Genomic DNA, 12,799 nt, shown 5'->3' on the forward strand with positions numbered 1-12,799 from the left:
ACTCTTCACCGCCTAGGGAATACTGAAAGTGTCAAAAGGATTACTGAAATTCACCACGCACTAAAGTTTTCCAGAGAAGTTACTTGAGGTTATGCTGTGGGTCTAGAAAAACAAAAATGAATACAATATAGGAAGAGATTGTCTACACGAAGCAGCGGTGGGCAGAAAGTGCCAATGTATCGTATAACTAATGCTGAAAAACTGCTGATAAAGTTCCTGTGGTATTTGACGTGATTGGCAAGAAATCATTCTAAATGAATAGGAGCCACAATATTAAAAACAAAGTGAACAAAGAAACAAAGCTAAGGCAAAACCAGATTACAACCAGAAAAGCAGATGATTTCAAAACAACTTGGGTAGTAAGGAGTGAGCACAGAAAAATGTCAGGAGGGGAGAAATGGAATTCTTGTTTTGAGTGAAAAGGTAGATTATAAAAACAAGTTAATTCTCAACTCAGAAAAATGTACATTTGTTAAAAAATTAAAGGCAACATGGTAAACATGGGTATTAATGTATAATAAAAAGTGGCATTTTATATTACTGGGAAAAGATGAACTGGACCTATACATCACCCAAATACATAGAAACATGTTCGAATGTATCAGAGATATAAATTTTACAAATGAGACCACACATGCACTGAAAGAAATTAAGAGTGGAATCTTTCATTATCTTTGTTGATCATTGTTTAGTCGTGTCCAGCTCTTAGTGACCCCATGGACTGCAGCATGCCAGGTTTCCCTGTTCTTCTACTATCTAGGTGTGACGAGAGCATTCTAATTATGACCTCGAGTCAGAGGTGATTACAGAAGATTGACAACTATTATACAGTGTTTTGATCACTTTAGCTTTCCAGTAAATCTGGAAATTATGTTAGTTACTTTCATTTGCATTGAAGTTTAGAGCCAGTTTGAACTTTGGTTGGGACTGCACTGAATCTATAGATAATTTGGGCAAAACTGACATCTTAAAAATACTGAGGGTTCTGATCCATCAACATGGTGTATTTCACTATTTCTTTAGGTTTTATTTAATTTCTCCCAGTGATGTTTTGTGGTTTTCAGCATACATGTTGTGTGACACATTTTGTTAAATTTATTTGCTAGTATTTCATGATTTGGGACCCTGTCTTAACAGGGTATTGTATTTTTAATTTCATTGACCAATTACTACTATATAAAAATATAATTTATTTTTGTATATTGACTTTGTATACTGAAACCTTGCTAAACTCAATTATTACAGTGGCTTTTTTTTTTTTGCAGAGTTTTAAGAATATTTTACATAGAAAACCATGTTTTCTGCAAGCAAACATAGGTGTGCTTCTTACATTTAATCTCTATGCCTTTTTACTTGCCTTACTGCACTGGCTAGAAACTTAAGTACAATGTTATATAAATATATCCTTCCTGGCCTTGTTCTCAATCTCAGGGTATTTCACCAGAAAGTATGCTCTTGGCTATCGGCTTTTCAAAGAGGACTCATCATACTGAGCAGTTTCCCTTTATTTCTGCTTTGTGGAAATTTTATCATGATTTGATATTGAATTTTTTCAGTTCTTTTTTCTGTCTGTGTGCAACTATTGAATTATATGATGTTTCTCATTTATTTTGCATTAAGAAAATAATTAAACTGTGAGTTAATTTGATATATGAATGTTAAACCAGCCAAGCATTCCTAGAATAAGCCTTATTTGTCATGATGTATTATCCTTTTTACATTTGTAATCTATTTATTATATTTTATTAAGAATTTTTGCATCTATGTTCATGAGGGATATTGTTCTGTGTTTTCTAGTCTTGCAATGTCTTTCTTTGGCTTCAGTATCAAAGAGATACTGGCTTAATAAGTCAAATTACAAAAACTTTCCTCTCCTCTTATTTCTGAAAGAGTTCATATAGAGTTAGTATCAAAAAAGACACAGAGCAAACTGTAAGCAGTGATTATCTCTGGGCAGAAGAATCAATAGAAGGCAGAGCGGGGGGACGAAGTTCTTTCACTTTTTACTTTGCATCCTTTGGGACTATTTCCCTTTTTCCCAGTAAGCATTTATTTTGAAATTGCAGAAGGGAAAATGTTTATAAAAAGGAAAAGAAAACTGAATTGTGATTTAGCAATTTCTTCTCCAAAGTGGCACATCTTCCTGCTTGAATTCACTCTCTAAAAACTTCCAGTTTTGTGAGAACCAGTTAATGCAATTTTATTATAAATGGCTAGGAATGTAGTCAGAAGTGCAGGGTTTGGTAGGTATGTATGTTCACCCCACCGCGCTGGGTCATGACCCTGACTTAATGTTGGCAGTTAGCGTTCTATCTATCCTAGCAATGACTTCCAAGGACTTGTGGATCCTTGTTACAAACAAATTTATTAATATCTGTTCAGATATTTTCTCTGTCTGCAATGCAGGAGGCCTGAGTTCAGTTGTTTTCAGAACTACTTGGGGAGTCATATTCATGTTGATTATCTTCAGTAATTTGGCAGGTTACTTGTTTCACGTAGATAGTCAATTTTCAAAATTCTGAAATCTTCTTAATCTGGAATTCAAAAGACTGTTTTATATATAATATTCCTGGACTATCTTTCAAAATGAAATGGAGATTATCTATATATGGCATCAATTTCTAATGTCTGCCAATTCAGGTTTCACAGGAGTGTTTTCAAGCCATGGAATTTGGAGCATGTGGACATTTCAAAGCATGACTGTTGTTCCACATTCTTTTCTCTGCATCTCTGATGACTGTGAATATACACAGATCACTGAAGACTGAAAACCATTCTCAATGGAGTAATAGCTAAAATGAGGACAAGGACCTTCTATTATACTCAAGTACTTCCCATTTAAAGGGAGAAAGAGAGTGGAAAGCACACGCAAGGTCACGGTGTGTAGTTGCTAGCTGCAACCTCAGGTTTCTGAGTTCTACTGAACCTAGATATCACAGCCCTCTTCCTACAACAGGTACTTGTTTTTTGTATTTCCTCCAAGCCTGGTTATTGGAGATGTTTCTGCACTTCTGATTCTCAGATCTTTGGAAATCATTTTCTTAAAATAAGAAATAATGCCTGAGATTACAGCATATACTCAACAAAAATGCTGGCCTAAATGAATGGATGAATGAACAAACACAGAATAAGAACTCTAACAGAAGCCCGAGATTTGTGTTAAAATGGGACAAGGGCCTTCTTATCCAAAAAATAGAGCAAACTATTGTGGTTGAGTCTCCTGGAACCTCCCTTAGACTGATTATCTAATGATATGTTTAATCAGCATCAAGTCTCTTTATTGGTAAAGCCAATTCCGTGTCTAGTCCTTGCTTGGTTAAATGCATAAAGAGGATAAAACATGGCAGCTGGTCCTGCTGCTGCTGCCTCAGTTTGATGGAGGAAATAGGAAAAGTATCAGTTAAAATATCAATAGCTTATACAACTGGAGCAGAACACACGACTTGGGGCAAAGCAGCATAACTATGGATGCCAGGTATATCTCAATGGTTGGAAACGATATTCATGACCTCATATGCTTATATACCATAGCATGAAGACTGATGTCAAAACAATTAAAGTGTTTTAGGTACTTTGAACATGTTTCTTAATTCACTGAATTCTTACAACCACCCTTAAAGGTAGCCATTATTAATCCTACTTTAAAGATGAGGCTTACCTGTTGCTCAAGGTTTTAGAGCAAGCAACAGACATTATGTAGGAACTTATTAACCTCACATATGCAGATGACACCACCCTTATGGCAGAAAGTGAAGAAGAACTAAAGAGCCTCTTGATGAAAGTGAAAGAGGAGATTGAAAAAGTTGGCTTAAAGCTCAACATTCAGAAAAGTAAGATCATGGCATCTGGTCCCATCACGTCATGGCAAATAGATGGGGAAACAGTGGAAACAGTGGCTGATTTTATTTTGGGGGGCTCCAAAATCACTGCAGATGGTGATTGCAGCCATGAAATTAAAAGATGCTTAGTCCTTGAAAGGAAAGTTATGACCAACCTAGACAGCATATTAAAAAGCAGAGATATTCCTTTGCCAACAAAGGTCCGTCTAGTCAAGGCTATGGTTTTTCCAGTGGTCATGTATGGATGTGAGAGTTGGACTATAAGGAAAGCTAAGCACCAATGAATTGATGCTTTTGAACTGTGGTGTTGGAGAAGACTCTTGAGAGTCCCTTGGACTGCAAGGAGATCCAACCAGTTCATCCTAAAGGAGATCAGTCCTGGGTGTTCATTGGAAGGACTGATGTTGAAGCTGAAACTCCAATACTTTGGCCACCTGATGCGAAGAGCTGACTCATTTGAAAAGACCCTGATGCTGGGAGGGATTGGGGGCAGGAGGAGAAGGGGACGACAGAGCATGAGATGGCTGGATGGCATCACTGGCTCGATTGACGTGAGTTTGGGTGAACTCTGGGAGTTGGTGATGGACAGAGAAGCCTGGCGTGCCATGGTTCACAGGGTCGCAAAGAGTCGCATACGACTGAGTGACTGAACTGAACTGAACTGAAGGCTGGCCTCCACTAAAATGGTGCTTTTCCCAGTAGATATGAAATCTCTTACTAGAATCCTGAGTCTTGAAATGAGGCTGTGTTTATGACAGTGGATCCAGTATTTGTTCGAGTGAATGCGTAATAGAAAGAAGGTGGCTCTGCACACAAAAAACAACAGCCATTGCCTTCAGAACTGGAGGTACAGTGGAGGCCAGTGAGGATAAGCGGAAGGAAAAGCAGACATTGTTCAGCAAACAGAGTCCCGGTGGTGTGGTCATACAGGCAACATGGTGGCTTCAGTCCAGTGTAGTCGCTCAGTAGTGCCCAACTCTTTGCAACCCCACAGACTACAGCATGCCAGGCTTCCCTGTCCATCACCAACTCCTGGAACCTCTTCAAACTCATGTCCATCGAGTTGGTGATGCCATCCCACCATCTGATCCCCTGTCGTCCCTTTCTCCTCCTGCTAGTACCCTACAAGAAGACCATGGTGCTTTCCAGGCAGAAGTAAGGGCAGTGACTCTGAGGCTTGGGTCCTGACATCTGTGGGTGTTCTTACCAGGCTAAAAGTGGGTCATCTAGTTTTGTCACTTAGAGTTTTATTTTTATGATCATAAAAGTAGTAATTTCTTCTTTTGAAAATTTGATTCATTTTGATAAGACCTGTGGGCAGTTTACTCTTAGAAAGTTTATCTCAAGATCTTATTTCGAATGTAATTTAGTAAGAAATGTGCAAGTAATAAAGTCAAAGCTATCTTAATTCACACTTGCATGTTCAAATGTGGGTTTAAAAATAAATAAAGAGATATTTGGGCAGAGCAACTAAATCCTCAGGGACTTTCAATGTGAACTTGATGGCCAGTGATGGAAATAACCTCCATTACTGAATTCTAATAGAAGCATGATGGTGTCTAGTGTTGTCTGATACTTCTAAAATGAACTGACGATATGTAATACAGTATTACATAATTACAAGATGACTGAAGAAAGATCCAAATCTTCAATAGAAACCAAATGATTAAATAAATGAGGTATATGTTGGCATTCACATAAATGCCAATTTTAAAGATTAAACAGAATGTAATAATATATAATTATTTTTCATATTTTTAAAGATTACATAAAATGTAATCTTTCTATAATTTTAATAATTACACAGAATGAAAAATGTGGATGAGCAGAATTCAAAACAGCATGTATATTAAGATGACAAGGGTGTAAAATTATGAATGAATGTGCAGAGATCAAGAGTTACATTGTCGGTTTATGATTTAATAATTTTAAAATAAAAATTAGAAAGTAAGGGATCCAGCAATATTGAAAAAGTAGTTTAAAAGAGTATGCCATGAAGAATAATCATAATCCAAAAATACAGCTGGCCTTTGAACAACACAGGTTTGAAATGTGCAGGTCCACTTCCATGCACACACACACATGATTTAACCAAAAAGGAAACAATTTCAGATTCAGAGAGACACAGGCATAACCAAAGAAAAAACAAGTATGATTTTGATAGAGAAAAACATCTTTTAAGGAAACTAACTCAACTAAAGGGGATTATGTTGTTAATGGAATTAGGCTCAGGTTTTACCTTGCTGTTCCTTAGAATGGAGATCTTTGTAAGCAGAAGTTTGATCAACCTGATCAATCTCTTTGTCTCTGAATAACTCTTTTCTCACTGCACATGTGAGTATGGAGCTGTGGGGTATTCCAGGAGTGCCATGCCAAGGAGAGGCCACAGCTCTTCCCCAAAGTCTCTGTACTAACCCTGGTGTGCCCTCCTCACCCAGTCCGACCTCACCTTGCTCTGCAACCATCAGAAATACCTATGCTTTTTGCTGCAAGGATGTTGAGAGTTTCCATGTACAATATAAGGCATGGCCTGATGTGGTTTTTCCACTGCTCGGACTACTCCTGCTTCTCATCTCTTTCTCCATCCATGCAATCAGCCATCTAATACGTGTTTACTAAGCACCTACTGACCATGTTCAACACTGTATGAGGTACTGGAGGACAGTGTGAATGGAACAGGTTGGGTGATGCCCTCGAAGAACTTTCCATGAATCCATCACCTGCCTCCTTCATTCTCCATCATCATGTCTTTTGCTCCCAGAGATAAAATCATCTCTAAGATGAAAGATTAGCACATACGACTTGTGCCACCTTTCTGGTATCTCAGCTTTTGAATTCTCTAGCTCTTACTTCCATCCTAATACCATCTGGCTGGATATTTCAAAACCTTTCCAAAAGCTCTCTAGACTTTGTTTGTTTTCCTTTTCCTTACATTTCATTTGCAAGCAAATGACCTATGACCTTGACCTATGACCTTCCTGGGTCAGTCATGCCAACCCTGAGATTCAGCAATATATACATTTTACTAGGTTTTCCCTGTAGCTCAAATGGTAAAGAATCTGCCTGCAACGCAGGAGGCCTAGGTTCGATCCCTGGGTCAGGAAGATCCTCTGGAGAAGGGAATGGCAATCCACTCCAGTACTCTTGCCTGGAGAAGCCCATGGACAGAGGAGCCTGGTGGGCTACAGTCTGTGGGATTGCAGCACGTCGGACACGACTGAGTGACTAACACTACACTACACTATACATTTTCCTAAGCGAGATGCTGGGGGACACAATGGTTACTAAGAAGTTTCTCCATCCAAGAGCTAAGTAATCTGGTCTGAAAAGGTAGTAGCAACAAGGGACCCTGCCCTTCCTGTGTCTCAGGGTATTTTAACACTCTGGTTGATTTATGATGAATCTATGTTTGAATGCCAAATTCTCTTCTGTTAGCCTTGGAGTAGCTTGAAGATAGGAGCCATTTGTTTGCTTTTTAATCTGGGACCAATGTCCCACTGGGCTAATGCACTCACCTCACCAAGACTGGGATCTTGGGCATCTTCTTAGAGACTTTAAAGAAGCTTGTGTCCCCTTTGTTGTCGGTGAAGTACACACCGGCCACGCTGGTCACAAGGTTCCCCGGGAACGTGAACAGAACCCTTTCATCATCACCCTGGTTGGCCCAATCCCAGGCTTGGCCTCCAATGAGCAAGCCTCCTCCACATTTCATGAACTTGACCAACTTCTCAGTCATGGTTTCATTGTAGGCATCAATGCAGTAAACTCCCAGGGAGTCTTTCACTTCCGGCTCAACCTTCGCCTCCACTCCAGAGCCCTCCAGGATTTTGGCCAGAGGTGCAAGAGAGGGGTGCACACCCACAGGAGCCCCGGGGGAAGAGCAAAGCCAACCCACTGCGTTGAGGAGAAAGGGAGTGAGCTGGGCCTCCACCAAGTAGTCCTCATGGGACACCACCACCAGGCGGCCTCGGCCATAGGAGGAGGCTGCGATGAGGACCTGGCCCATGTCGTTCACCATCACCGGGAAGGAAGCTTCTCCGATAAGAAGCAGTTCGCACGGGATGGCATCTTCAGGGACATCCCAGCTTGTCACTCCATTCATAAGGGCCTCAAAGGCAGCGGACGGAGTCGCCATGGTTGGACCGGCTTCTGCAGAGAGGAAAGCAAGACAGCCTGGTGAAGAATCAGTAAACAAATAAATGAGCCAAGCAGTTCACTCTTCTCTAGCTGGGGCAGCTCTTCCCACTGAGCAGATGAGACCGACGCTGTGAACAGACTCAAGCACTCACCAGGGCTGTCGGTGTCTCCAACCCAGGGGACCCTGTTGTGCCCTGTCCGTTAACATTCTTACTGTCAAACTAAACGAGCTCCACGCATTTCTGTCACAGAAGAAAACCAACAGAAGTAAAGAACAAAGACAGAACTGTGTCTCCAAAGACATACGTTCAAGTACTAATTCCCAGTACATGTATGACTTTATTTGGAAATAGAGTCTTTGCAGATATAACCACGTTACGGTGTGGTCATCCTGGGTTGGAGTGGGTTCTAATCTAATGACTGGGCTTCCCTGCTGCCTCAGCAGGCAAAGAATCCACATGCAATGCAGGAGACACAGGAGATGCTGGTTCAATCCCTGAGTCATGAAGACCCGCTGGAGAAGGAGATGGAGACCCACTCTAGTATTCTTGCCTGAAAAATTCCATGGACAGAGGAGCCTGGTGGGCTACAGTCCAAAGGATCGCAAAGAGTCAGACACGCCTCAGTGACAAGCACACAATTTAATGCCTGGAGAGCCTTTAAAAGAAGAGGAAATTGGGACTCAGGTGCCCAGGGGAGAGGTACACAGGCTATGAGCACATGTAGGCAGGTATCAGGGTCTCTGTGATGTCTCTATGAGCCAAGGAATGCCAAAGACTGCTGGTGGACACCAGAGGTAGGCGAGACGCATGAAACAGGCTCTCCTTCAGAACTTCCAGAAAGAACCAAACGTGTCAACACTTGGATTTCAAACATCTAAGCCTCTAGAACTGCCACAGAATACATTTCTGTTGTTTTAAGCTACTCAGTTTGTGGCAATTTATTGCAGCAACCACAGGAAAGCAACACAGTGGTGCAGCGTGCTGTCCCCCAGCCCCACTCCACCCTACTCGGCGCTCACACCGATCATATTACTCTCACCGTGGGCCCAGAAAGCCAAACGCAGAAAGTGATACATTATGAATTTATAGCAGATTATTACTTGCACCCAGACACAGCAGCAAAAGGTGTGTATGTCGATGGATGTGCAATCACAAACACCCTCTGCTTCTTCACCTTGAGCCCCCTGCTTTAGGTCACTCTGCAGTCTGACCTCCTCTATGCCCTTTACTGAAGCACCTTCCTCATGAACAGACGTGTTTAACAGTCAGGACAATCAGGGCTCACCATCCCCACTGACCACTCAGTGGCGCTGGACAGCGCTGCTCCCTGGTGCCCGAGGTTCTTACCACCTCTAACCTTATGGCCAGCCTCACTGTCTGCAACCTCTCCAACCGCTTCCTTCCTGGCCTCCCCTTCCCTCTTCTGAAAATGCAGAGATTCCTTAGGTGTTTATCTTTGGCCCTTACCTCTTTTTCCTTGTCTCACTCAAGGTATTATGGCAAAGCAATCATTAATACACGCTTAGGCTCTGGAGTTAGGCTGTCTGGGTTTGAATCTCAGCTCTGCTGTTTACTAACTGAGATCAGGCAATACTTCTCAGACTTGGTTTCCTCATTCATTAAGTAGGAAAAACAGCATCTACCACACAGGATTGTTTTGAAGATGAAAGGAATAGCATCGGTTAAGTGCCCTTCCATTATTATATATATATATATATATGTGTATATATATATATATATGTGTGTATATATATATATATATATATATATATACATTGCCCAAAATTACTTGATCTAGAGTATATTATATATATATACAGATATATGTGTATATATATATTTGCTTAAAATTACTAGATTAAGAGTAATTTTATACATACACACACACACACACACACACACACACACAGTGTGGGCTACAGTCCATGGTGTTGCAAAACAGACGTAACTTAGCGACTAAATAACAAACTACTATATATATATAGCATATATATAATGCATTTATATAATGCATATATATAGCATTTATATAACGCATATAAATGCATGCATGTGTGCTTAGTCACCCAGACTCTTTGCGACCCCATGGACTGTAGCTCCCCCAGCTTCTCTGTCCATGAGATTCTCCAGACAAAAATACTGGAGTGGGTTGCCATTCCCTTCTCCAGGGGATCTTCCCAGCCCAGTGATAGAACCCACGTCTCCTGCATTGCAGGTGGAGTCTTTACAGTCTGAGCCACCAGGGAAGCCCACATATATATATATATATATATGAGTATCAATTATTTATTATACATACATATATATGTGTATGTATATATATATATCTTATATATATATATATCTTTTGCTTAAAATTACTTGATTAAGAGTAAACTAAGTATGTGTATAATAGGGAATTCTTGTAAAGTGAAAAAAAATCTAATCTAATGTTAGATTTTTACCAACACTGGATTAAGTGTTTATTGACTCTGATTTTTACAGGTTTCATATTTTAGAGCCAATACTAACACTAATGATTATATTTAGTTAAGTATTTCGATGGGTTCTTGAAAAAATCCTTGGCATAGCCCTTGTCTGGGCCTTCCCCAAGCCATGGATGCAAAGGCCCTGGTCCTGACGTAACTAATAAACGCCAAGAGCCCTACGGAAAGCACATTCTGCCATTTGTAACTGTCGCTAAAACTACAAAGTCTTCACTTTTCCCCCTCCAAATTAGCTCCTCTTGGGTAAATTCCATAAGCTTGAGGTCCCTAGTTGTTAAACAGTAATCTGCACCCTACAGAGAAGATGCAATCAGCAGACAAGTGGTTAATAAGGGCTTGTCCTGCCCCTGCTCCTCCTGGGGTGCACAAACAGCCGGGACAGCAAACCACACGGAGTCACAGCTGTGTCTCCTCTCCCTCCCGCTCCACACCCCGCTGGCCACAGTGCTGTCCGCCATGGTTTCCAACACACACTGCCACTAACCTAGTTTAGGTCCTCAGTAATTCATTCCTGGACAAAGAGCATCTGGCTTCTATGTCATCAGTATCTGTTCTCACCTTTATTCTTCTACAGTCACAGATTGTATTATTTCCCAGAAAGGAAGACCCAGAGCTTCATCTTTGCTCACAGGGGAAAATCTGAGCTTCCTCCTGGGGTTTAAGGCCTTCAGGGCTGGTTGCTCCTCACTTTCCAGAGTGTCTCCAGCAGCTTCCGGGATACTTGGCCTTCCTGGGCCTGCCCTGATTTAACTTGAGATTCTCTTTCCATTCTCTTTCTTCCTGTTCCCGCTCCCACATCTTTCAAGCCACCGAAATCCTCCCCTTCTAAGAGAAGTTGGTCACAGAAGAGGAAACTTAAATAGCCAATTAATCAATGGAAATATGCTCAATCTCACAGGAAATTGAAATAACATATATGTTTCCCATAAGCTTATATGAAAAGAAGTGGGGTAGGGGGCAAAGAAGAAAGAGGAAGAGGGGGAGGAGAAGATGATGAAGATAATTGACACCCCAATGTCCCAGAGGCTTTGGAAACACTAGCACTGTCTGTGAAAGGCCTGAGAATCTGAAAGCAATCTGCCAGGGGCAACTCAGTTTCAAAGGTGTGCCCATCCTCAGAACAGCAAACCTACTAACCTTTCTTACAAAAATCAGAGCAGCAGTATTAGACATACATACAAGGTTGCTCACCACTACACAAAACTACAAATGTAGATAGATACATGACAACCTAGACGTGGGATAGACAGATGACAAGGAAGGCTTCCCAGGACCAGTTTTTGACTCTGAGGGTGCAGGATCGCTGATTCAACTTCCCCGTATCCCCCAGACAGGCCATGGTACCCACCGTGAGACCCTGGGGGGTAGCCCCCCACCCAACACCCATACACACTCTGTAACAGCGGCCATACGGTCGGTAGTGCCGATACTCCAAACTCGCCTAGAGCAGGGGACTCATAATTTTCCCTCTAGCTGTACTCTGAGCTGGTTCATGGGAGAAGAAATATCTGCGGAGAAGTGACAGAAGGGATGGACAGGTGGCCTTGAGGTTTGAAAAGTAGGGAACAAGGGAGAAGAGGGTTGATTTCCTGCTGAGTTGGTTCCTGGGCTAGAGGGGTGGTGGCCTGAGGGGAGTGGGGTTTGGGTAGAAACACCGGAGCACCCCCTCTCCGTCAGTTTTCCCCTTTCCTGCACTGTGAGTGAGGATACCGTGTCCGCCCTGATCTGATAGCAACGCTGTGAATGTGGCAAGACAAGTTTTGAGAGGGAGGAACGTTCGAGTAAAGTATGATAATAGGTATTACAAAGCTATTACAAAGAATAGAGTTAAATCTAGTTTTCATACCTAGAAGAATGTCCTAGATACATCTGAAGTGAAAATTTCAAATCACTGCAATACGTAGGACACAAACCCACTTTTATATGGATAGAGATACTAATAATAGTAGTAATAGTAACTTTAGGAGTAGTAACGATATAGTGCTTACCCGGCTCCAAGCATCATTATAAATGCTTTATACACATTATTTAATTCTGGGAATAAACCACTGAGGTATGTGCTATCACTATTCCAATTTTAAAAATAGCCAAAATCAAACAACAAAAATAGAAAACTTGATGGCCAGAGGATTTGTTACTTGGTTAAGTCACATACATGTTAAGAGATCGATTAACCATTCAAACCCAGGAAGTCTAGTATTGCAGTCCATGTTCTTAGGTACCAGAAACACATAAGTCTGTTACTAGGAATTTTATTGTTGTTGCAGAGTTGCTCAGTCATGTCCAACTCTTTGAGACCCCATAGACTGCAGCCCACCAGGCTTCCCTGTCCTTC

General features: G+C 41.3%; 1 protein-coding gene across 1 annotated transcript in view; it reads right to left on the reverse strand.

The window, feature by feature from the left end:
• Positions 1-12,799, reverse strand: part of TCAF1 (TRPM8 channel associated factor 1) — a 36,468-nt gene that overhangs the window by 16,316 nt on the left and 7,353 nt on the right. Inside the window, exon 2 of the mRNA XM_068973445.1 lies at positions 7,355-7,988. Coding sequence (XP_068829546.1) covers positions 7,355-7,974 — 620 coding nt within the window. The 5' untranslated portion in view covers positions 7,975-7,988. The remainder of the gene's footprint in view (positions 1-7,354; positions 7,989-12,799) is intronic.

Source organism: Capricornis sumatraensis, chromosome 5 (assembly GCF_032405125.1).
Source record: "Capricornis sumatraensis isolate serow.1 chromosome 5, serow.2, whole genome shotgun sequence".
NCBI lineage: Eukaryota > Metazoa > Chordata > Mammalia > Artiodactyla > Bovidae > Capricornis > Capricornis sumatraensis.